Source organism: Phycodurus eques, chromosome 15 (genome assembly GCF_024500275.1).
Source record: "Phycodurus eques isolate BA_2022a chromosome 15, UOR_Pequ_1.1, whole genome shotgun sequence".
Classification (NCBI taxonomy): Eukaryota; Metazoa; Chordata; class Actinopteri; order Syngnathiformes; family Syngnathidae; genus Phycodurus; species Phycodurus eques.
In genome coordinates this window covers 15,581,718-15,606,190 of record NC_084539.1, presented here as the reverse complement: position 1 = coordinate 15,606,190, position 24,473 = coordinate 15,581,718, and the positions used below count along the sequence as shown (strand labels likewise).

The 24,473-nt window shown below is 40.5% G+C and overlaps 1 protein-coding gene across 9 annotated transcripts in view; it reads left to right on the top strand.

Annotated features, from left to right (window-relative positions):
* Window positions 1-7,833: 7,833 nt before the first annotated feature.
* Window positions 7,834-24,473, top strand: part of ank1b (ankyrin 1, erythrocytic b) — a 65,339-nt gene continuing 48,699 nt past the window's right edge. For 8 of the 9 annotated variants that reach the window (XM_061697558.1, XM_061697554.1, XM_061697561.1 and 5 more), the window contains exon 1: window positions 7,834-8,289. In XM_061697558.1, coding sequence (XP_061553542.1) covers window positions 8,164-8,289 — 126 coding nt within the window. In that variant the 5' untranslated portion in view covers window positions 7,834-8,163. The remainder of the gene's footprint in view (window positions 8,290-24,473) is intronic. The other variant, XM_061697560.1, reaches the window with a different exon arrangement.

Here is a 24,473-nt window from a genome sequence, read left to right as displayed (position 1 = left end):
AGCCCGTGGTCGTCATGGTGACAAAAAGCGCTTATCCTCATTAGGGTTGCAGCTGAGCTGGACCCTCTCCCAGCTGACTTTGGGCAAGAGGACGGATCACCCGTCAATTGCGGGGCACATGTTGACAAGCATTCACACTCACCTTCAAACCTACAGACAGTTAAGAGTCTTGAATGAACCTAACATGCATGTTTCGGGAATGCGGGAGGAAACTGGATTATCCGGAGCAAACATGCAAACTCAACACAGGAAGGCCAGAGCTGAGATTCGAACCCAGGACCTGAGAACTTTGAGGGAGAAGTCCTAACAACTATACCTCCATGCGAGCATCTCATAATCCATATCGTGTCATTTGGCCTGATTCTCTGTCCAGCATCTCTGCGAATGTCTGGAGACCAGTCCAGGGAATACCCCAACTCTCGCCTGAAGTCAGCTGAGCTAAACCTGAGTTCATCCCTGACTGTAATAAAAAAAAATGTGCAATCGAAAAAGGAAGGATCTGGATCTCCGTCCTGGGGCAAGACCATCAGCCCTTCAGTTGTCATTCAAACTGCCGAATGGGCATAAATCGCATGTGCAGCCCCCCCTGTTCCCCAATTTACTTAGGGAACAGTTATGAACTCTGCCAAGCAACAAGCACCACGGTAAATGTTGAACGTGACCATTTTTCTTGTCCGCAATTCATAACATTGGCACGAGTGGAAAAGGTAGAGAGTGAGATTATACACTGTCGTAGATTGGGACTTTATCTCCTCTCATGACAACTGCAATGTTGTCATCCTGTTGGTTGGAAGCATAAGGAACAGCTAATGACAGGTCATGCCTCCAAAGACAACAACAATGTCAAACAGGCATTTGGACCATATACTACAGAACCCATTTACTGAAATGTAAGGCTTGCAAAACTGGCCCGTTGGATGGGCATCGATCGGGCGCTACACAAGATTTGTCCTCAAGTGCTCCAAAGCTGTGCTGTCTCTACTATTGGAAGGTCACCAAATTTCTCACTGGAGTGAAAGAAATAAGAAATATTGTAATTTTAAGGAAAGTGTGAAGAGGCAGGGCTCATAGATGTGCAAGGAGGCGTATTTTAGCACATTATTGTGCTATGAGTTGCGCTCTTCGTCAGTACAGAGAAGGTTTGCAGCATTCTTCTCCCTGACAGGAAGCTACTCTGCACTATTGTGCCATCTTGGCTTCCACGCACCGACGCTGAGATGATTTCTGGATGACTGCCAAGCTGCATTATGCCCTCCAGCTTTTGAATTCTCACAAGAGTGTCTCTGGCATGGCCGGCCATCATGATCAATGGCTTGTAATGGAGGAGTGGGCGTGCAAAGCCTGAGAATTATAAAGAATCGCTCAATTCTTTTTTTTTGCAACGCGATAGATCAAATTTTGGGGTGATTCATTCTTGCAGATAGGTCGTAATGAGAATGTGTTAGAAAAGTGGGATCTTATTTTGTCTTAGTCAAATCGATGGAAGACTTGCAGCACTGACAGATGCCTCAGGAATGCAAACTCATAGCAGGAAATACTAAAGCCAACTGTTGTAATTCTAGCATAGGGCGCACATAAACTACATTTCACACTCACGCCTGTGAAAAATGTTGTGTGTTCAATTCACCTAACATGGGAGAAAGCTGGAGTACCTGGAAAAAACTCCCACAAACACGTGATGAGCATGCAAATTCTACACAGCAAGGCCGCAGCTGAGATTCGAACCCACACTGCAAAAACCCCAAATCTTACCTTGAAAACATCTTACTTTACTTTTTTCTAAATTGTCAGAAAGACAAAAAGATATACAATAGAGTACATCTTTTTTGGTTTTTTTAAAGAATTTTATCAAGTTAATTCATACTAGTTCAATTGGCAGATTTTTTTCACCTATTTTAGGGATTTATATTTTTTTATTATTATTATTTTTAATATGCTTTTTACTTGTTTTGAGAAGGTCATTTTTCTGGCGCAGGACTGATAGGCAGACATACTAACTACTACAGTGTTGCCCTATGCAGATACATAACGACATACACAACCCTAAGAGCATTTAATAAGGTCCAGCTTGCAATTCTTAAAGAAAATACAGTGGTACCTTAAGTTATTGTGTGCCACAATTTATAATTTTTTTTCTGGTTAGAAGCGGTCGATTGGTCAATTTTGAATGTAAATGAAAGTAGAATCATTTGTCATTTGATGCGACACATTTCACTGCGGGCTACCTTGGATGGTCTTACATAAGGGGCTCCTCCTAAATATTTTAGCCCAATAACCACTTATAGCTGATTCATAAAGTGGATCTTTACTGACATCTACAGTTGTACTTGGAGAAGTGCAGCAATAGCAGCAGTGTGACATTAAAAGCAGCCAGCCATTAACAATACAGGAGAGTAAACGTGCCAGCCATGATGGTAGATTCTGCATATAAAAAAGTGTATAAATAAGGATTTAAATAATTGTACATCCATCCATTTTCTGAGCCGCATATCCTCACAAGGGTCGCGGGCCTGCTGGAGCCTATCCCGGCTGTCATCGGGCAGGAGGCAGGGTACACCCTGAACTGGTTGCCAGCCAATTGCAGGGCACATACAAACAAACAACCATTCACACTCACATTCACAATTTAGAGTCTCCAATTAATGCATGTTTTGGGGATGTGGGAGGAAACCGGAGAGCCTGGAGAAAACCCACGTAGGCACGGGGAGAACATGCAAACTCCACACAGGCGGGGTCGGGGATTGAACCCCGCTCCTCAGAACTGTGAGGCCGACGCTCTAACCAGTCGGCCACCGTGCCACATAATTGTACATGTTCACAAATTTTGGTTTTAAATTTCTTGCAATGTACTCATTAAATGAAGTACAATAAAATAATTGTTTACTTAACGTGGAGATATTATGTACTTCCCTCCATCCATCCAGTTTCTATACTGCTTTTCCTTAATTTGGATCACAGTTGAGCTGGAGACTATCTGACCTGACTTAGGACGAAAGGTGGGCTACGCCTTGAACTAGCTGGCCAAACGCAGGACACCTTCAGACAAACAAGCATTCACACTATATGGACGAATAGCAAAAGTCCACAATTAATTGACACACAAAAAGGTTTATAATTGCTTATAGATGCAATATGATGACGGTAAAGCACTACTTTTGTTTAAATGAAGCTCCTCAACTCACGTCAACATAGTTCATTGGCACTAAGATGCCACAAGATGGTGGCAAAGCAATACTTTTTTTGCATTGACCAGAGCACAAAACCAGTGATTTGGTCAGTCTTTCAGTGAATAACAATGGAGAGGTTTCTCCCAAAAGTCAGTAAATATTCAATTTGCATATGCCGAATTGCGTATAGTGGGGGTTCAATGTACTACTATATTTTCTCTATTGATATCATAATCAATTCATAATATAACACACCGTCCAAACACAATCACTTCATGAACCTTATTTCATTATTATTCATCATAACTACATCTCCAAATAATTTTTATTAAATCTCTTGATGGACATTCTTTTCAAGATGGTGATGAAAAATAAACATACCTTATCCTGCCATTAAATCAGCAATGTTATTGAAAATCAAATTACAACCCCAATTCCAATGAAGTTGGGACGTTGTGTTAAACATAAATAAAAACAGAATACAATGATTTGCAAATCATGTTCAACCTATATTTATTTGAACACAATTATATTGTAATATTTAATGTTCAAACTGATAAACTTGAATGTTTTTAGCAAATAATCATTAACTTAGAATTTTATGGCTGCAACACATTCCAAAAAAACTGGGGCAGGGTCAGGTTTACCGCTGTGTTAGATCACCTTTTCTTTTAACACCATTCAATAAACGTTTGGGAACTGAGGACACTAATTGTTGAAGCTTTGTAGGTGCAATTCTTTCCCATTCTTGCTTGATGTACAGCTTCAGCTGTTCAACAGTCCGGGGTCTCTGTTGTCGTATTTTACGCTTCATAATGCGCCACACATTTTCAATGGGAGACAGGTCTGAACAGCAGGCAGGCCAGTTTAGTTCCCGCACTCTTTTACTACGAAGCCACGCTGTTGTGACACCTGCAGAATGTGGTATGGCATTGTCTTGCTGAAATAAGTAGGGGCGTCCATGAAAAAGAAGTTGCTTGGATGGCAACATATGTTTCTCCAAAACCTGTATGTACCTTTCAGCATTAATGGTGCCTTGACAGATGTGTAAGTTATCCATGCCATTGGCACTAACGCAGCCCCATACCATCACAGACGCTGGCTTTTGAACTTTGCGTCCATAACAGTCCGGAAGGTTCTTTTCCTTTTTGGCCCGGAGGACACAACATTGTCCTTAAACTGTTCGACTATTTTCTCACGCACCTGTTCACAAAGAGGTGAGCCTCGCCCCATCTTTGCTTGTGAAAGACTGAGCAATCCAGGGAAGCTCCTTTTATCCTCAACTTTCTCAGTCTTTTTTGGAATGTGTTGCAGCCATAAAATTCTAAGTTAATGATTATTTGCTAAAAACAATCAAGTTTATCAGTTTGAACATTAAATATTTTTTCTTTGTAATGTAGTCATTTAAATATAGGTTGAACATGATTTGCAAATCATAGTATTGTTTTTATTTGTTTAACCCAACGTCCCAACTTTCCCAGCTTTGTCCGTGGTGTTAATTCAAAGAACGCACATGCCCTCACTTCTTCCTCTTTCTTTTTACTTTGCTCTGCATTATTTTCATGTATGTATTTAGTCCTGAAGGAATGCAAGTCATTATCAAGGGCACGGTGCATACAGTCTGCAGATTTACAGATTTAGGCCAAAAAGCATGTGACTCTGCTTGCAAGATAGTCACACCATTTCACTGACATCAAACAATGAGTGTCTAAAAATACCCACAATTGTGAACCAAAGATAGAACTTCACTTCAGTCGAGCGTGCAATGCATTAACAAAGAATACAATTTAAATTAAATAAGCATGACTCAAGCACAATGAAAAACCACCATCATTTATAATAACACTGTCGCTGACTCACTGATTAATACCATAGAGTTCAGATTTGTATACTGTTTTCATTACTTGAAAATTAGGAAAGCAGTATTATTTCATTGGTAAGTGGCGCACATAGAAGCATAGATACAATGGATGGATGGATGGATAGAATCTTTAAATTGTAATGATGCTAAAAAGCCACTAGGGAGCCCTCACACGAAGCGTGAAATTGGCAGACAGAAAGGCTAGCAGCATGATGAAAAAAAGTTTCCATTTTTTAAAATTTATCACTCTTCGTGGACGTTTCATTTTGTACACTTGAACAATCTAATAAAACCAGAAAGATAGCTCTATGGAAAATGCTTGCATTAAATAATTTCAGTGAAGTGTTGTTTATAACAATGTATTGCTGCTTGTGAAGTCGAACCATCACACTTTTCTTGTGGATTTGCTGTGGTTGCAGAAAGAAATGTTGTATGAATGACCTTGAGAATCCTCCAGAGCCCACTAAAGTGTCCCAGAAGCTGACAGGAAATAATTAAGCCGCCTTCATGTTGATCATAAATGATTTACCGCCCTTCTTAACGATACGAGGAAGGCAGATGCAAAACAACTTTAACGAGGCAAGACACATCCCTTTAGCCAAACACAGCAGTTTCCTGGGACCGCGATAATCCTTTTAATTTCATTAGTCTTTGGAAACACCAGTTGTGCACGACACTGTAACACTATTTTTTTTTAGATTCTTCTTTTATTCCATGGGAACACAGTTTTCACTCTTGATTTTAACTAATTAAACGTTGGAAAATTGTGTCGTTTAGATAATGGAACTAAATTTTTATTATTATGATTACGAGTAGTTTTCTGTTTTAAACTTTATGCATCCAATCAATTTACATCTCTTTGTAAGAAATATCTATTGGATGCACTGGGACACATGTTCACTGATGTATCCTGGGGTCAGTGGGGGTTTTGGCTCTTGTAAAATCAGACGCGCTCGCCCAGGCAACCCAACCGAGGGTTGGTGGGTGGGTCAGGGGGGTGATCAGGCCTTGCGTCCCATTTAATGACATAATTTTCTTAAAGGACCTGTTCATTGCTGAAGCCATTTAGGAAAGGTTTGGCTGCTTTACGGTTAAAAAAAAAAAAAAAAAAAAAAAAAAAAGTGTCTTTCTGTTATTCAAACGTTGTGAACCGTACCATGGCGCTGAAGCTAACTAATGTTAATGTTGATAATGTTTAGGAATGTGTGAAAAATTTCAAATGTACAGTATAATATTTACATGAGATATTATCAACATTATCAGACAAGTCATTTAAATATGATTCCAGTGATATAAACCTCATTTCCCTGAGACAAATACTGTATTAAGAAAGTTATGACCCTTTAAAACCAGAGAAAATCCACTAATTTCTGGCCAATGTCTTCATGCAAAAAACAATAGGGGTCGAGATTTTAGATGTGACCTTTTTTGTTTCAAACTTATCGTGTTGCTTCTTCGTTCAGCGTACCAGTGGGTGGTGTGCGTCTGCAGGAAATGTCCGTGTGGGGGAAAAAACAGCCACATCCCAAGTTTTAAGAGGGTGTGCACACTTGTGCAGCTACATAATTTCTGCTGCTTATTTTTAACTTCCCCTCTGAAAATGTTTTAATTGAGTTGTCATGCTTATAGGTCACGTTAATGGGGCAAAATGTTTTGAAATGAATGCTCTTTTCCTGATTTTTTTTACATCACAAAAACCTGACATTTGAACAGGGATACATAAACCTTTTTTTTATATCCACTGTATCTTCCACTTAGCCTACATGTCACAGTGAAGGAAAAGCTTTTGATTGCCCTAATTTGAAGCAGAATACATCATATTGAGCAAATATTGAGTGTCGCTTTGGAAGCACCCACCAGTAATGTAACTGCCTTATTGCATCTGTATAGCAGCATAGCCCATGCCAGGTGTCTTTACCAATTTGACGAAATACAATTAAAGCTGTGTTCAAAATTATTCATTATTAATTGTTGTGAATTAATTCAAGGCCACTTTCAACTTGTTCCTTCCTGCTTGACTGGATTGGCTGGATCCAACATTGATATGTTTAGAATGAATATGTAGTATCAATCCTTGGTCTTGTCACACACTCTCTCCCGCTTTTACAGTCGGTGCTGCACATTGTTATGCAACAAGATGATATTACACAAGAAGGCGGGGGTCTGGGGGAGACTAGATGAGGTAGGACGAGAGCGTTCGGTGTTATTACTGCTCCTTGTTGCAGGTGTAGAACAATTCCATGTGGAGAGCAGAAACTGAATGAAACAGATGGAATGTTGAAGAAATTTTGTATTGTACTGCTGTTTGTTTTAAAGAAACTTAATGAGGAGATTTTGTGAAACATATTTGTCTTGTCAGTTTATGAAATAGGCTACAGCTTGTGTTTTTCAGTTTACAGTTGTCAAAAAATTTCCACCCAACGATCACACAACAGACAACTGTTTGGTGTAATATGTATTGTATAAACGGTGATAACTGTTTTTATAATTTTAAAAGCATCTGTCTGACTATTCTTACCCACCATCTGTCTGTATTGGAGGGAGGGGAGCAATGAAAACTCCACAGTCAGGAGGGGGAGGGGGAGGGGGGCGAGAAGGCATTCTGCAGCATAGGCGCCCTGGTTCTTTATTTGTACCTAGAACGAGCGACTATGGCGGGAGACAAACCATGCAGAGCAGAAGAAGACTAAGTGCTCCTAAGATGGGGACACTGGACGTATTAAAACAAACAAGAGGGAGCTTTACGGCAGGATCCGCGCACTTCCAAACACGGGACTGCATGACTGGTCTCCGGGAGCAACGTGGGGAGAGAGAGAGGGAGAGGTAGGCAGGGGGTGGGTGGGAGTGGAGGTGATGGGAAGCAATTCAGCGCAGTGCGAGTGACTGGATGAGTGGCCGCATCAGCACCACTAGCTGTAGCATCTTGAGGCTGACGTGTGGCTTGTGGCTGCCGTAGCGTCTCCATCAACTATACATAGAGGGAGAAAAAGAAAAAAAACGACTGCACACGCATGCCGCAGCGGCAACCCGAGGGGAGCTAGTCGGGGACGAGACGGGGGGGCTCGGGCAAGAGGAAACGGGGACGACTGGTAGCAGCAGCAGCAGTGTAGCAGCAGCAGTAGCAGCAGCGGCACCATGGCGCAAGCCGCCAAGCAGCTCCGCAAGACCAAGGACCTCGCCGAGGCCGCCGCCCAGGAGCAGCGGGAGAAGGAGGAGGAGAAGATCAAAAAGAGGAATCGATCCAAGGATCGCAGGCGCAAGGTAGGATGTCTCGGGAGACGAGGGAGGTGACGGCGTTGCCTCCGATCTCTTCGTCTTCACCCATCGCTGTGGTATTGTGTTTCTCCTGACTGGTAGCAAGCATTCACTTACACTTGCTTAATTACCCAGCTGGTCCTAGGGCCTCAGCTGGTGTGTGTGCGGGTGTACGATTGTTCTGTCAGTGGAGGTGTGGCTATGAGAGGCTTTTCACTTAATGGCACTCTCACATGAAGCATTGACCATGATTTAATCTTATTCCGATCGCGTCTCAAATGGATGCCAATATAGTTTGATGTCCTCCAATGTGTTTTTGTTGTTAACCAACATTTACTCCACGGCATTCTTCCCATATTATATATGCTTGAATGGGGAGAATGCAAAATGGAGGGAAAGGTGATTGTAGATGTAATTTGAACCTACTTGAGACATTTCAGTGGCATACTGAAGATTTTACTTTAACATTATATTACAATATCTGTTTCAAATGTAACCCCCACTGCCTCCTGTATCCCTGACACGCTCACATCCTGGGTCTGCCTTTCGGTGCACATTTTATGAGCTTTGTGCTGCCTGTGCACTCAACCTTCCCAAAATGATTCATGAGTATCAATATTGCATATATTATTTCATATATTGCATACTTGTCAGTTGGATGTCGAGGCAAACTATTAGCTGTGAAAGAAGATGAGATGACAAGTGTTCAGTGTACTAGCTTAGGGGTGGCCAAGCAGGCTTCATAGGTTTTCCACAAAAAAATCTGAATGCGTTTGAGTCCCCCCCCCCCCCCCCCCCCCCCCACACACACACACACGCAATATTGCCATACAGTGAAGGATATACAGTCATGGGGGAGTTGTCAGCAAACCTAAATAGTGCTATTTTTAGCCATCTTTAAAGGATTTACTGCATGTTTGACTTTTGTGACATTTTTGGACATTTCACGAAACACAATACTCAAAATGGGATGTTAAGAGAAAAATATGAGAAAAAAAAAAGTTCATATGAGTTACTGTGAAGTAAGCGGACTCATTGGAAGCAAAAAGAGTCAAGACTCAGGCAGTGTCCATGTGCTTTTGTCCAGAGTCTCCGAGTAGTTCAATGCCATGATAGCTCTGGTTTCTACTCCCCGTTTTTGTTCCCATTTCTGTCAGCTTGATAGGACTATCATCTTTTTAGGAACAAAGGACTTGACTGATCTTCTGTGACTGGAATCTTGTAAATGAGTCACACTGTTTGAGCGAAGAGAGGAGATCTGAGTTAAGTTGTAGACCGTTACGTTAACTTCTCGTTCAAGCCACTTGCTTGCCGGCCACTGACTAGTTTTCTGCTGTGTGTTTGACAATTGTGAAAATGGATGGATAGAAAATGAATGGATTTCATCTAAAACATTGGCTGTACAGTCAGTAAATGTTTGAACTCTGGAACTAATTATTCCAAACAGAATTAATCTCAACAGGAAATTTGTAAAGTTGTCGAAATTTGAGGTTGCCCGGTGTCACGGAACGGATTGTTAGATCTTCGATGCACCACTGGACTAGCTGAGATTCTTCACCTCCTCCTATATATTTTTTTGTGTACAAATCGATGCCAAATTACCGTGTGTGTGTGTGTGTGTGTGTGTGTGTGCGTGTGTGTAAGTACAGACCCCAATTCCAATGAAGTTTGGATGTTGTGTAAGATGTAAATAAAAATGGAATACAATGATTTGCAAATTCTTTTCAACCTATATTCAATTGGATACACTACAAAGACAAGATATGACAAGATTTTCAAACTGATTAACGTTATTGTTTTCTTGCAAATATTCAGAATGAATTTGATGCCTGTAACACGTTCCCAAAAGGCTTGGACAGGGAAAGTTGAAGAATGCTAAAAACAAAACAAAACACCTTTTTGGAACATTCGGCAGGTGAACGGGTTAATTGGTGAAGTGGTTAGCTGGTTAACAAGTGAGTGTCATTATTGTGTATAAAAGGAGCATCCCCAATAGGCTCAGTTGTTCATAAGCAAGGATGGGGCGAGGTTCACCACTTTGGGAACAACTGCGTGAGCAAATAGTCCAACAGTTTAAGAACGACGTTTCTCAACGTTTAGGGATTTTGTCATCTATGGTCCAAGATTCAGAGAATCTGGAGAAATCGCTGCATGAAAGTGGCAAGGCTGAAAACCAACATTGAATGCCCGTGACCTTTGATCCCTCAGGCGACACTGTATTAAAAACCGGGATCATTGTGTGCAAAAGATATTGCCACTTCAGAAAACCATTGCCAGTTACTACAGTTTGTCGCTACATCCACAAATGCAAGTTAAAACGCTACCATGCGAAGTGAAAGCCATATATCAACAACAGCCAGAAACGCTGCCCGCTTCTTTGGGCCCGAGCTCATGAAATGGACTGATGCAAAGTGGAAAAGTGTGCTGTGGTCTGACGAGTCAACCTATCAAATTGTGTTTGGAAATCATGTGAGAATGGAGATCCCAGACTATTGAGACAGAAGTTGTATATCTCGCAAGAATGGGGAAGAATTCCACCTTCAAACCTTCAACAAGGTTGCTTATTGATTTTTGTTAAAAGGAAAGGTGACATGTTTATCAGTTTGAACATGAAACATCTTGTTTTTGGAGTTAAATTATTAAATATAGGTTGAAAACGCTTTGCAAATTATTGTAATTTGTTTGTATTTAAATTTTACATAACGTCCCAACTTCATTGGAATAGGGGTTTGTATGTTAAAGACAGTCTGTTGAGAATGTTGCGTAATCTCTTTTAAATTTTTAGAACATCTTTCTCGTGTGTCATAAATAGTAAAGAAACGTTCATGCTGCAGTGCCTTTAAAGAATTTTAGTCCTGCCTGCATCCCATATTTGCTGCTTTGCTGGACAAAATTGTATAACAAACATGGAACGAGCAGGAAAAATATTCCTAAACCCGAACCGTCACCACGCACGACGGAATGACAGACATCGGTAAATCTCACGAGAACGTATTTATTGAGCATCCTAGGATATCCTCTTTTTCTTTGGCTTTTTTTTGTAACTTAAAAAATGGAGCAAAGAGAATAAAGGAGAATAAACATTTTGTGAGAGAGTTGTTACAGCTGTAAATGCAGAATGTTTTCAAGTGATTATAGTGAGAGTGCTTACCATTTCCTAAGGGCAAAACAAGAACCTGTGTAGAACAAAGCAGTATATTCTCCATACCAAGTGCCTCCTTCTTCAAGCTTGTAAAGTGTCTGAGGCATTGCTGTATAGTAGAAATGGGGAAGGCTGAGTAAATTGTTTTCCCCCTTAGCACAAAAGGAAAATGTCTTTACGATTATCTCTTGAACACTCAAGTATTAGAAGCTGTGGTGTTGGCCAAACAAAATCTTGTTCATTTGCAGTAAATAACAAAACTAGCAGAATAGAAGTCTTGGTCATTTAAATGTCAATCACCAAAAACAACATGACTGCTTTTGTCTGGTCCTCTTTTGGAAGATTGATGTCTTTCCAACACACTCATCAATTGTATTTTTTTTTAACTCTCTGCTAATTGTCGTTTTCTCTTAAGATCTTTCCTTCTTCCTCCACTAGAGTGTTGATTTGCACTGGTAAGAAGTATGAAACTGAGACAGATAGTCAAAGTGTAGGCATCAGGAGGTCTTAATGTTCTAAGGATATTAATTAAGTGAAATTACCACTGTTGCAAATCAAACAGGGCGGCATGCTATCATAGTGCCTCCCCCATCCTGCTCCCCTTGTACAAAGGTCATTCACTACAGTTTCACTACAGAAATGTTCTCATAATGCTGGACAGACTGTACACAAATGTACATTAGTAGATTAATAAGTGCTGAGTCTCGTTCTTGTCCTACAACTGCAAAATTCAATTAAGGCAATAGATATTTATACTTTGTCACCCATTTCGCTACTTTTTTGTTTTTCCTCACTTGCAAGCCAAAGCCATACATTACATCTTTTAAATTGCACTAACAATTGTTAGTTCTGAGGAATATTATGACATTGTCCTGGGGTGTCAGCTTTCGCACAGTTGTCATGGTTGCCAATTGAAAATGTTAAGCATGTCGTATATTTATGAAAATTCTTTTTCAAAATCCAAGCCATGGACTCTGTGATTGTCAAGGCAAATGGAGCCAATTGGCAAGAGAACTGAGTGCGGGAGATGGAAATATAACAAACAAAGAGAGAAACTGGGAACAAGATGGACATGGAGGACCGACTCGTTGAGTTGAGTGTTTATATAATATGTCCTCAAAGTCTTCCTACGGTAGAAATGACAACGAGAAGAGTTGAGAAATGACCACTGGCCACTACGCCAGGCCACGTTGATTTTTGGCGCGCGGATCGTGAAGTGTGTTGTGTGCCGTGTTGGTCATCTCGAAGTACACCGCACACTGTAAGTAAGAACAAGTATGACCATTTTTGTGTCATGTATGATCTCACATTTTAAAAATCCTATCAGAGAGAAAAGTCTGGTTGCCAAATACTGAAAAGAAAATAATTGAGGTACACTGAGTTTTGACATCCTGCGACCCTTGTGAGGATAAGCGGCTCAGAAAATGGATGGATGGATGAGTTTTGACAATGACAAAAGAACCTCTTGCATCTTCACCTTCATCCAGATCCAAACCAAAAGACTTGCCATGGCAGAGGTAACTTTACTCTACTGTACTCACGTGAATGTCATCAATTGTCAGTGTTTCCAGGGGACGCATCATTGCAAGGCTCCAATCAAGTGAATGCCACAGTTGACTAGAATAGTATACGATACGTTGATGAAAGTGTTTGGTCATCTGGGGTTCATCTACAGTTCTCTCTTGTCCACAGGATGAAGTAATCTTTCACTTATCTTGTTGGTGTGGCTGTGCACGAGGCTCTTCGGTCATGCACGTAATACAGTGGAGTTGAAGTTCTGCTAATGGATAGTGCGTACACTGTGTGCATATGTGTGTGTGTTTGTGTGTTATGAGGGCTTCAGGGTACCTTGTTCCTATTTTATGTAACTTTCTGGAAGTATAGCCTTAACTGTCTTCTGCCTCTCTTTGCCACACAAGAAAAATAACATCAGCCATACATTGCTTAAGCTTGGCTTAATACCACAACTAGCTACTTTATGGGATCAGATAATAGCCTTGTTGAAGCCCAAGGTTATTCTCGTACACTCTGTTTCTAGTAAAGGTAAACAATTGTTTTCGTGGCAAAATTTTTAGTACAAGATTTAAAGTATATAGTAGAATACCTTACACAGTATATGGCATTCTGTGTGTCAACAATGTCTACTATTTCTTAGAAGGAATAAACTAGAGAGACAAGTCACTGTTTCCAAGTGTTTATGACGATGATACCAAAAATATGACATTACTAGACAACATTAGGTACACCTTCACATTTAAAGGTTGCTGGAGATTGAAATAAAAGCGCTTTTACTTCGTGTTTGTTTATTACAGAATGCAAGAAAATAAATCATGTTTTAGTCAAACGTGACAAAGACATCAAACACACACACAAACGGAGAAATTATTTGGAGATACACGCTTTTCATGAGACAACATTAACATTATTATCCAGTTTGGTTACATACTGTATATGATCTCATTTACAAATGTTATTTCTGAGTTAATATCTAAGTTAATAGCTCCGGGGGGTCATCTAAAGAATGTTTTGAAGACGTGGACGAGATTAAGATGACTGTGACGGCTGAGCTGCGGAGGATCCCTCAAGAATCCTTCCAGGAGTGGGTGAAGTGTTGGCAGAGGATGCTAGAAATGTGTGTTAAAGTCCAGGGAGATTACTTCAAAGGGGAAAACTTGCAGTTTTTAGTTTGAATTTGAAATATATCTTTTGTGATACCCGTCGTGGAACCTTTCTGACACACTTCCTATTCATGTATTCCTGTATCTAATCGTTGTTAGGTGTTCTGTGAAGCCAATTTTAGCTATTACAATTCTAGTTAGTTTTCGAACATAAGGGTTGACATCTTTGTCAAGGTTAATTCAAACTCCAATGCTTGTAAAATAGAAAGATGTCTTTGTTAAGTTAGTATTGTTAGTTTAGTATCATCAGTTCTTTGCTCTGAAAGATGAAAAATGGCATTAGATCAGCGCTAAATAACATGGGAACAAGTGGCACGTGTCGGAGGATGTTGCCTTTTGAAGAGGTTTAAAGGAAAACGCAGGGCCGGATGCAGCCAAGGTCGAACCGAGCAGAGCAGCACTCAGCACGGCCCAAAGCGGCAATAGGCTATATTTGCCCGCCAGCCTAGGATTACACTGCACCTTAGACTACACACACCACCTCTGTGTCACTGCATCTGACGCTGACTATGTGCTGATGTGATTCCAGGAAAGTAGTGTGATTGATGATACTTATCACATCCTTTTCTTGGACGATCCAGGACAAATTTGGATGTGGATACAAAAGTGATGATCCGTTTCATTTAGTTCATTAACACAAATGGTTAGTTCTTAATGTGGCTTTGTGCCTTGGATGATAATAGGCTACTTGTATTGGTTTTATTATACTTTAAATAACACATTATTTAACTTTGAAACTCCACAGTAATACTTGACTATAAAGCATGTCCTTGGTTTATGTGTCAACATGCTGGCGATAAGCATAGTTATATAGTTTTCCTGAAGCAATCTTTAATCATCACTTTCTTGTTGTGCATGGTATTTCTCATCTCTCTGAGGTTGTTTGTCATTGATATTGCACAAATACTAAATAATTCAGTCTGAAAGGTTGACTCGGGCCCTGAGGGTCTGATCGGGGTAAATTTGAAGGCTCCTGAAAGACCAGACTGGCTTTTATTGTGAAACATGAAATGTAATTTGGCGAGATCGTGGACCCTTACAGAAATCAACGTTTAAGATCACAGTGGACTCTACATATGGGGCAGCCTTGTTCCCTTCCTGGATTAGGGATAAAGAAATATCCTTGATTGACTATGAGAAGGCGGCACTGTGGATGAGAGGTCGGCACGTCCGCTTCACAGTTCTGAGAGTGGGCGTTTGAATCTGGGCTGTGGCCTACTTCCTGTGTGGAGTTCGCATGTTTCCTTCCATGCTTCCTTTTCTCCGCATACTCCGGTTTCCTCCCTCATTCCAAAAACAAAATAACTGCTCCAAAAAAAAAACAATAATAAAGGGAACACTTACACAACATAATGTAACTCCAGGTCAGTCACACTTCTGGGATATCAGCTGTCCAGTTAGGAAGCACCACTGATTGTCAAACAATCCAGACAACTCTAAAAAGGAATGCTTCTGCAGGTGGTGACCAAAGATCATTTTCCTGTCCTCATCTATTCTGACGGATTTTTCTCACACTCACACCAGTGCGCTCACATACGCACATAGTGCTGAACACATCTAGTTGCTGTTATTTACGTATGCTTTGGAACCTCGAAAGCAGAAGAGGTTCCAATCTGTGAGGCTGGTTGACTTCCAAGTTGTTTTCATTTCAAAGCAATTAAAATTGATTAATTACTGAGCCCCACTGCAAACTTGGTCAGACTGAATAAATAGTGCCTCTGCTGGTTATAAACAAGTCGTTCACTCCTTTTTATTTTAGTTAATCTATTCTACACAAAATTTAAAATAATTATTATACCCATCCATACCTTGGACATTAGTTAAAACTGGAAATTATATTTACCTTCCTTTAATTACATTTCGTTTTTGAACGTTTTTGGAGAGAAAAAAACAAAATCAACAAAGAGGAAAAGTCCAGTTGCCTCGATTCAACCTTTACGGATTACCATGACTTTGATAACTTTGAATCTACACAGAAACAAATAAAAAGCAAGCACATTGGTATTTTTTATAAATATTGGGAGAGTAACTTAAAAATGACTCGGGCAATTATGCTATTAGACTAACAATATTATTTTCACCCACTATAATTAGACTAATTGACATTACTGCTCAGTACAATCACTTAAATGGTGTTAATGGATTGAATATTATATATTAACAAAATGTTATTAAATACTAATTAAGCTATGACCCTCCTGCTGGCAGATATGTTAATGTTTAAAAAACAATTGCTCCACTACTTTCACCATGACTGAAGAGTTTCAGAGATCAACCCACTTCTCCAGCACACGTTTCTATTTTTGGCAAGCAAGACAAAATTGTGTGGCTTGCAGTAGCATAATTTTGATCAGACAGAGCGACTTCATACACAAGAGGCTTTAGATAAACATTGTGATCTCACGTGGCTGCCTGTACTCGCCAATCAGAGCATCCATCACCATTGTTAGCAAGGCCAAGCAGCGGCAAGCTGTGGCAAAGTGTGGGTGTGGTCGGAGACGTAAATCTTGTGGCAAAGTTTATTATAAACCCCGGGGTCAGGTGTCTGGTGGCCTGGGTTGACTGATGTAACCATGGAGATTACAGGATGACACTGGTTATACAGATGGCCGTGAAGTGGTGGAGGGAGGGGGCGGGGGCGGTAGCTTGTTGCTTGAGCTACGCGCTACAACTGCTCCACGGCCACAGATTTAGTTGGAGGCTGGTAACTCGAAGCGTCTTCAACCGCTTCAGCTGGAATCACATTCCATGAACTACGTTAAAAGAAAACTTTGAAAACACGTCTAACTTACATAATTGGCCTACATACATAATATAGGCAGTGCTAATGATTCATCACGGGTCATTAGCAAAGTCAGGATGAGTGAGCACTGTTAATTCCAAAGAATCATTATAAAGAAGAGGGAAAGTGATACAGACTGGCACCATGCCATTAACACTGATAGGCACTCACAGTGAACATACACACACACTTAGAAGTGGAACTGGACATTATGTAATGGAATTAGCAGTGCTCAATGTCTGTGTGGATCATGCTGCCTTCAGAAGTCCACTAATGCACTGAAACAGCAGCTCGCAGGCACACCCGACTCCATCGCAGAAAGTGGACACGATAACGCAGGCAGCGTCTGATCAAAAATCAAAGATTTCATTAAGTCTTCGATGCAATGTGATGATTGTTATTGAGTTTTTCAGTTTGATCATTTTTGAAGGCCTGGTGAAATTTATGTGACTGCAATTAAGTTTCGTTGGAGAAAAAAAACCCAGCCCACATTTATTATCCAACACGAAGCAATTAGTTACAATGGACTACGTCCACCAGGTCCGCGATGTACTTAGGATCTCACCAGTGATTGGCAAATTAGGTACCATTTACTGTAACTTCCTTCTTCATTCACAACAGCAGCAAATGAATGGCTAGAAAAACTTGAGCGATATAACTGCTTCATAAAATAGTAGGTGGCCCTAATAAGCATTGCTGTGTGCCCCTTTGCACCAAATCGAGTTGCTATAACAGCAAAATTAGATTCCACCGTTCTTCGAGCACAGTGGATACACAGAATACAAATGAGGGTGGTTTTTGTTCCTCAGCACACAAAGATAGTTAGCAGATATTTCGGCAAGTATTAAATTCATTGTACTGCTGAGGGTTGACAGCTTGTCGTCACAAACCCCATACAGTCGTTGTTTGAGTGTAATGTTTTTTCTTGACCTTGTGACTCCCCCCCACTTTCATCTGAAAACAAATCTTCTCAAATGGGATTCCCCAGATCTCGGAATGCAGCGGTCACCATTTATGAGCTTTACACTATTCAGGCCTTTTCAAACTGCACTTTACAACACCCAGCACGCCGTCAACGAACCCATTCATTGTGTATGTGCAGCAAGCGCGCGGGACAGATGACCGGGTAAGGTGGGCATTTGCCCTTGAATTGAAAAATCAGTTCAATTCCAGAGCTGCGTCACAGTGACGCCAGAAGGTGCATCCTACTTCCAAATATAGAGAAGCTTCTACTGGGCGCGGTCAACTTTAGAATGTATGTTGGTTAAATTTGTCTCAATTGAGGTATGACTGGCAAATGTAAATGTTCTTAATGTACTTTTATCGCACCCATAGAGGAATAACACAGGCACGGTATTAATTCAATGCTGTCACCCATTATTGATTGGTTATTGAATTATGGGCCATTTCATCTGTCGCCTGGCTGCTATCCCAGTGATACATTATCTTCTTTCTCATTAGGAGGACACATCAAAAGCACATGTACGTCCAAGTGAATAGTAATCATAAATAGCTCTTGTACTGTAGACGCATTGTGAAAACACAGAAAATATCATAACCGAACATCAGCGGTTTCCCAACAAACCCGCGAATACCGGCTGCCATTGTTTCTGTGGTGTCACTTTGCAGTGTTTGTATCAGCACTAAGTGATGGCAGCTCGCCTGTGAACACGACAAGAAGAGACAGCTCCTTCTCCTGAGTTGACTCTCAAAGCTCGTCACCCCTCTGCTTCTTGATGCTCTCACACTGTCATTGCTTCCCCAACGGAAATGATTTGTGTGTTATTATGGTCAGGACCTGCTTTAACTAAAAACAAAGGGCATTTAAAATGTCTACACACCCTTGTTAATATGTCTTCATCTATGTTTTTGTACTATAAAAAAAAAAAATGAGACCAAGACAAATCATTTCAAACCTTTTGCCACCATTAATGTGGCCTGTATAACCTGGACAACTCAATTCAAATAAATAAAAAAAGCTTTTCAAAAGGGGAAGTAAAAATAAACAATTGAAATAATGCGGTTGCACGTGTTCAGAATTAACCACTCACATTCAAACTCCGTTAAATGGGAGTCAGCAATCACCTGGCACCATTTAATATACCTCTGAGTAACCCCAAATAAAGTTCAGATGTTCCAGTAGGCTTTCCACAGTACAATGAGCTTTGGTTTAGTAAATCTGTAACGCCATACATAAACTGTCCATCGCTTGTTATCCGTACACTTGTCTGTGTTACTACTTACTGTTTTAGTATTCAGAAAGACTGCTGTGGGAAATGGAACAAAACAAAAATCCTAGAAAGATAGAAGCCCACAATGTGACTAGCACCCCTCAAAAGTGTTTCTAATTGCCTATACTAATAGTATAAACCAGAAATATACCTCAAACTATGATCCCAAAACACTTAAATATCATTTCAAACTGATTATACACATTACCCATAAAAATAAATGGCTTCCGGATGATTTGGAAAAAATGCACCAGAACTTCACAAACTGTAAAAAATACCAATTGCAACTTTCCTGTTAGTCAGTTTATTATGTTTTGGACTCAGTGATGCATAGATAATTTCACTTTTGAAATAATGTACATCCATCACAAACTCTGTTCCTCTCTATTAACTTCCACCATTGGAAATAGTGATCTTTCTCAGACCTTTCATTACATCATCTTGAGGAGTTCACTACCCTTCTTTCACCTGCCTGTTGGACCTTCACTGGAATCTTTCTATCACACTGCTCTCCGCTGTCAAGCCGGCCGGTATTCAGCTGGTGGCCTGGTAGCTACTCCTCTGCTAAGAAGTCAACTCAGAAGGAGAAAGACATTTAGGTAGCATCTTAGGACGTAACAGAAAGCATAGTTGGTGTAGTTTTTCAGTAAATTGTTGTTAGTTAGGTTCCTCTAAAAAAAATTGGGAGTTTGTGAATTAGTGAATGGTGAAACCTAAATTGGTGGGGTTCACTGTAAATATTTCCTTGAATTTTAGAGGATTGCCTTGAGTAAATGTTTTAACTTGCACAACACACACCCTCTGGTCTCCCTAACAGCCATCTTTTCTACTCCACTTCCCCTTTTTGCTTCTTTGAGTGTCAGTAAATCTTTATTTTGCTTCTTTTATTACTCTTCTTGCTTATTTTCAAGAATAGATGTAGGGTTTAAGTTGTTTGTCCTGATTAATTGATGCAGACATTGAATAAGTACATCACTACAAAAAAAATACATTCCGTGCTGTTTCAAACTGCTACAGGAGTTAAAGTATTAACCCAACCAGGCATAGTGAAAACAGGAATGCTTCACATATAGATGACATTGTTAAAATGCTCTCTGTTCACACATACTTTAGCAAAAAACTGGAAATGTTCTAATATGCATGTCAGTCACCCACCATTGTCATGTCAAAAAAGCGTTTTTGTGGAAACAGCACCAAAAGGCCCAAACAAACGCCAAGACATCTGTCAGTTGGTAAAACTAAACCAACCATTTATCGTGCCACAAAGTCTTGCACAACATCTATATAAGCGGGGATCAGAAAATATTAAAAGTTTTTGACGTCTCGAATCCTAAAAATGCTGCTGTCAGCCAAAGTGAGTCACTTCACGTCAGTGCCTCCATCATTCAGGCTTTATAGTCGCATGAGTAACAACGTCACCCCGGTCATTTCGTTTCTGCAATGCCATTGTAATGCCCAACGTCCAGTCACATGACACTTCTAAAAAGATTAATCAGGCTCTTGGTAAAAAAGAAAATATTTCAAATTCCATTTATGAGCATCATTAAAGCCTGTCCGGTCTCGTGCGTGTGCATGTGTGTGTGTGCCTGTGTGCACGCGTATGCGTGGTCCACTGATGACATTGATTTAATATTATGGATGTGTTGCTTGTGCTCCATCCACTGCAAATGATAATTTACAACTGGGTGTGCACATTTAGCCTCATTAACTCACATGATGATTTAACTCATATTCTTTCACCTTCCTCTAAAACTGTTATTATTGACCACAAGCTGTTAATATAATTGACATATGATATGCTATACTGTATGCATCCATCTTGCTTTACAATATGACACAAGTGAGGGCAGAAAATACCTGAAAAAATGCTATTAGAAAAGTAGATCTTTTTACGCTCCGTATTATTAGAGCTGTTTGTTACCTCACAAGTGAACTGAGCGCAGAGAGCATGGTGGCCATTTGTTCAGTAAACAATCAGGTCAGGTCCATTGGAAGCCTCCATTATTGCTTCAACCGCAGAGGTGCAGGCTGAGTACTACAATAAATGTAACCATGTTTTACTGGAACAGCCTGTTTGTAATAAAATATAATGAGAGTTGCGTTAAAACGACATGAAATTAGCAAGAACTGAGCAACAGACGGAAACGTAAATAAATCAAGGCAACAGTGCCAGACTATGTAAGGACAAAGTACAGAAGACGAAGGAAGAACAGTTTTCCAGAGGAATATGGTACATTTGCTTTATATCGTTTATGTCCTTTTAAGGATAAACAGCCAATGGAGCCACGCCGGTCTGCAAAAGTGATACATGCGCTAATGTTCTGTTGCAGGATAATGAAGTTTGAGTTTTATATTGTTATTCTCACATCTGTGACTGATACAAATAAACTAAGTGACTATCTGACTGGGTGTTTGCGGCTCCTGTTGCACCAGTGTTCCCACGGGGGACGTCAAGGGGAAAGAGAGAAACCTTTTTATTTGCACATGGCCCACATTTTCAAAAAACATTTCCTTAATCCTTTAAGCTAAGGCAACTGCTGCATGTATGAATGCCGCATTGGTGCTCTCTCCTACTTGAATCTCTGAAACTCAGTACATAGCCTCCATCATACTGAGCCTGATCATCACCAGTCCAGTAAAACCTTTGAAAAGTGTTCACTGTTCAAGAAGGGTATTTGACCAAGTCATGACACTCACTTACACTCTTCCCCGCTCATTCAGCTTGTGGTTGTTGTGGCCACCATTTTGGTTGCTTTTCTCATGTTGACCACGGTAGGGGGGAAAAAAATTGGCTGGGTTTGGGTGCACCATAAGAAAAAAGAAGTCAATTCTTATTGTACTCCGTAGGCGTGTCTCAATTCATGGCTGCATTTTAAGCTCGAATACACCTGGCGAGGCTGTCTGAAAAAAAAAAAAAAATTGGAACAAGCATGGATAAACTGCCAAGAAGCTTTTCTGGGGCTGGATCAAAACTACCTGGCCTTGATTCAGATGGCTTGTATGTGTTACTATTACTAACTGCTCCTGCAAGAGTGAGTAAGCACAGCGAAATATTGCTATATTTGTTGTGCATGTTTTTGATGAGCCACTGATGGTGTAGAGGTACGCTCGTCTGACTTTAGTGCAGGCGGTGTGTGATCAGTTCCCACTCTGCCAGTAGGAATGTGAGTGTGAATGGTCGTCTATCCCTATATGTGCCCTGAGATTTACTGGTGACCAGTCCAGGGTGTAATAATCCTTCTGCATAGAGTAGGCTCCAGCTCACCTGTGCCAATTAGTCTCTTGTGGTGCCATGCCAAGGTTGTTGGTTCTTTATACTAATAATTCTTTTTCATACCACCATGAAAATATTTTACACTTTTTATACATCACTGATGATGATGATTTTGAATTCGCCAGATGACTTTTTATAACATCAAGAGTGGTCACTCTGCCTGTCTTGTGATGTTGTCCCCTCATTCATCTTCCATTTGTTCAACATAACAAATCCTCCCTCATCCAACAGTAGCCCACCCTGAGTCCTAAATCTTCTCTCAACATGTTGTTTACTGACAGGACTCACCGTCCGCTATGTGATTAGCGACGACCCGCAAAGCCTCAGTAGGGGTGGCTCAACCTACTACCTCTGCAAACACACAACAGCACACCTACATTTGTGTTTCAGCAAAGTTCTTGAGGGTTCATTTATGCTACCTCTACGTAAAAAAATAGATACACACGGTTCAACCAGTGTAAACATTACTGCGCTTAAGAATTCCATGTGTTCATTGCATTGTAATTTGATATTTATGGGGACTCGGGTGCACTTCATGGGGCCTAAGTGCTATACAAGTAATGATGGCTTGGCTTTGCTTTCTAGGGGTTCGGGTGCACTTTTTAGGGGCTTTAGAGGAGCTCAACCATAACTCATACTTTGAGTTTCAATTATGCTGTTTTGCAATTTGCGTGTATGTGGAAGGGTAGCCATTCCGCATGGAAGTCCAGTGATGTCATTTGCCTGTGTCGTATTCTCCCCATGCAGTGCGTTGACTTCACATCATGCTGTGAGGAGCATATGTCAGCTCCGATGACTGCCTGTTGACAGCAGGGCTAATTGTGATGCTGCATGTTTATGTTTGCACTCCATGAGAGAGGATTTTTAAATTTCATGTAGCTAAAACATGGCTCAGACAGGAATACATGCATTTACAGTCGATGCATATTTATGAAGAGTCTGTGTCTTGTAGTAATCTATAATGTGTGGAAGTGTCACCTACTCATCTGGTAATATACATTAGTCTATATAAGAAGTGGGTGGAGCGTGGACATTGAGTGCAGGGATTTCACTAGCCAGCCTCGCTAGCAAATTACAGAATGAAAGCCCACAATTCTTCAAAAGAGCTCCTGAACAGAAACAGTTGTAAATTATGTTTGACTTTTGTAGCGATAGATTCATAACTTCTTTACTGATCAAAAATATTTTCCTGAAGTCCTTAATGGCTTTATTGGGGTGTATTCTACAATTCCCCTGTTCCCTCTTCCAAATGCCCTTCCTGTCTTCCCTTTCTTCCTTTCTCTCCATCACTCCTTCTGCTGACCGCTCACTCCTGTCAAAGGGATTGTATATTATCATTATGGGAGGCATGTGCTGCTGAGTGTTACATTAGCTATGCACACATGACCCTCACTTCTTCTGCACAGTTTCTATCTGCAAGATATACATTTTTAGATTTCATGAATTGGTCTCACATTCTTGTCTTTTTAAAAAATGACTGACATTTTAAATTGAGCTTTAATTAGTGGATCGTCAAGCTACTTCTTTAAACCAGCTTCTGTGAGTTTATGCTAACAACGTATTTTTAAAATATCAGCGTACTGGCAGAGGAACATTGACTCTAGTCCGGTTACTGGGAGAGGTCAGGTTGCCCACAATGTCAGCACCGAGTGATGACGTCAACAGCAGACCGTCTGAGGTCTAGGTCTACCCAGCATGCCTTGCAGGTTGCATTTCTGCAGTGCTCATGAATATTGAAAGGTTACGAGAAGCGTGAGAGGGGAGGCTGGCGTTGGGAGAGAGAAATATGGACATTATGTGTGGCTGAGTGACTGGCGTCGCATTTGTGGATTCACATCCATACTGGCTCGCCCTGCGTCTTAATCTAAAACCAATTAGATGCAGAACAATGCAGAGAAGGAAGAGGACAAAGCCAAAAGGCTGTCTTCTCTGTAGCCTAAACGAGTATTCTTTAGCTAAGAGCTAGACCAATAAAAATTAAATTCAGCCTAAATAAAAATTAAAAGGGAGGCTAATGAATTATGGATTTTGAAGAAACATGTAACAGTATGCACTTCACTGCAAAACCAAAAGATGCAAGAAC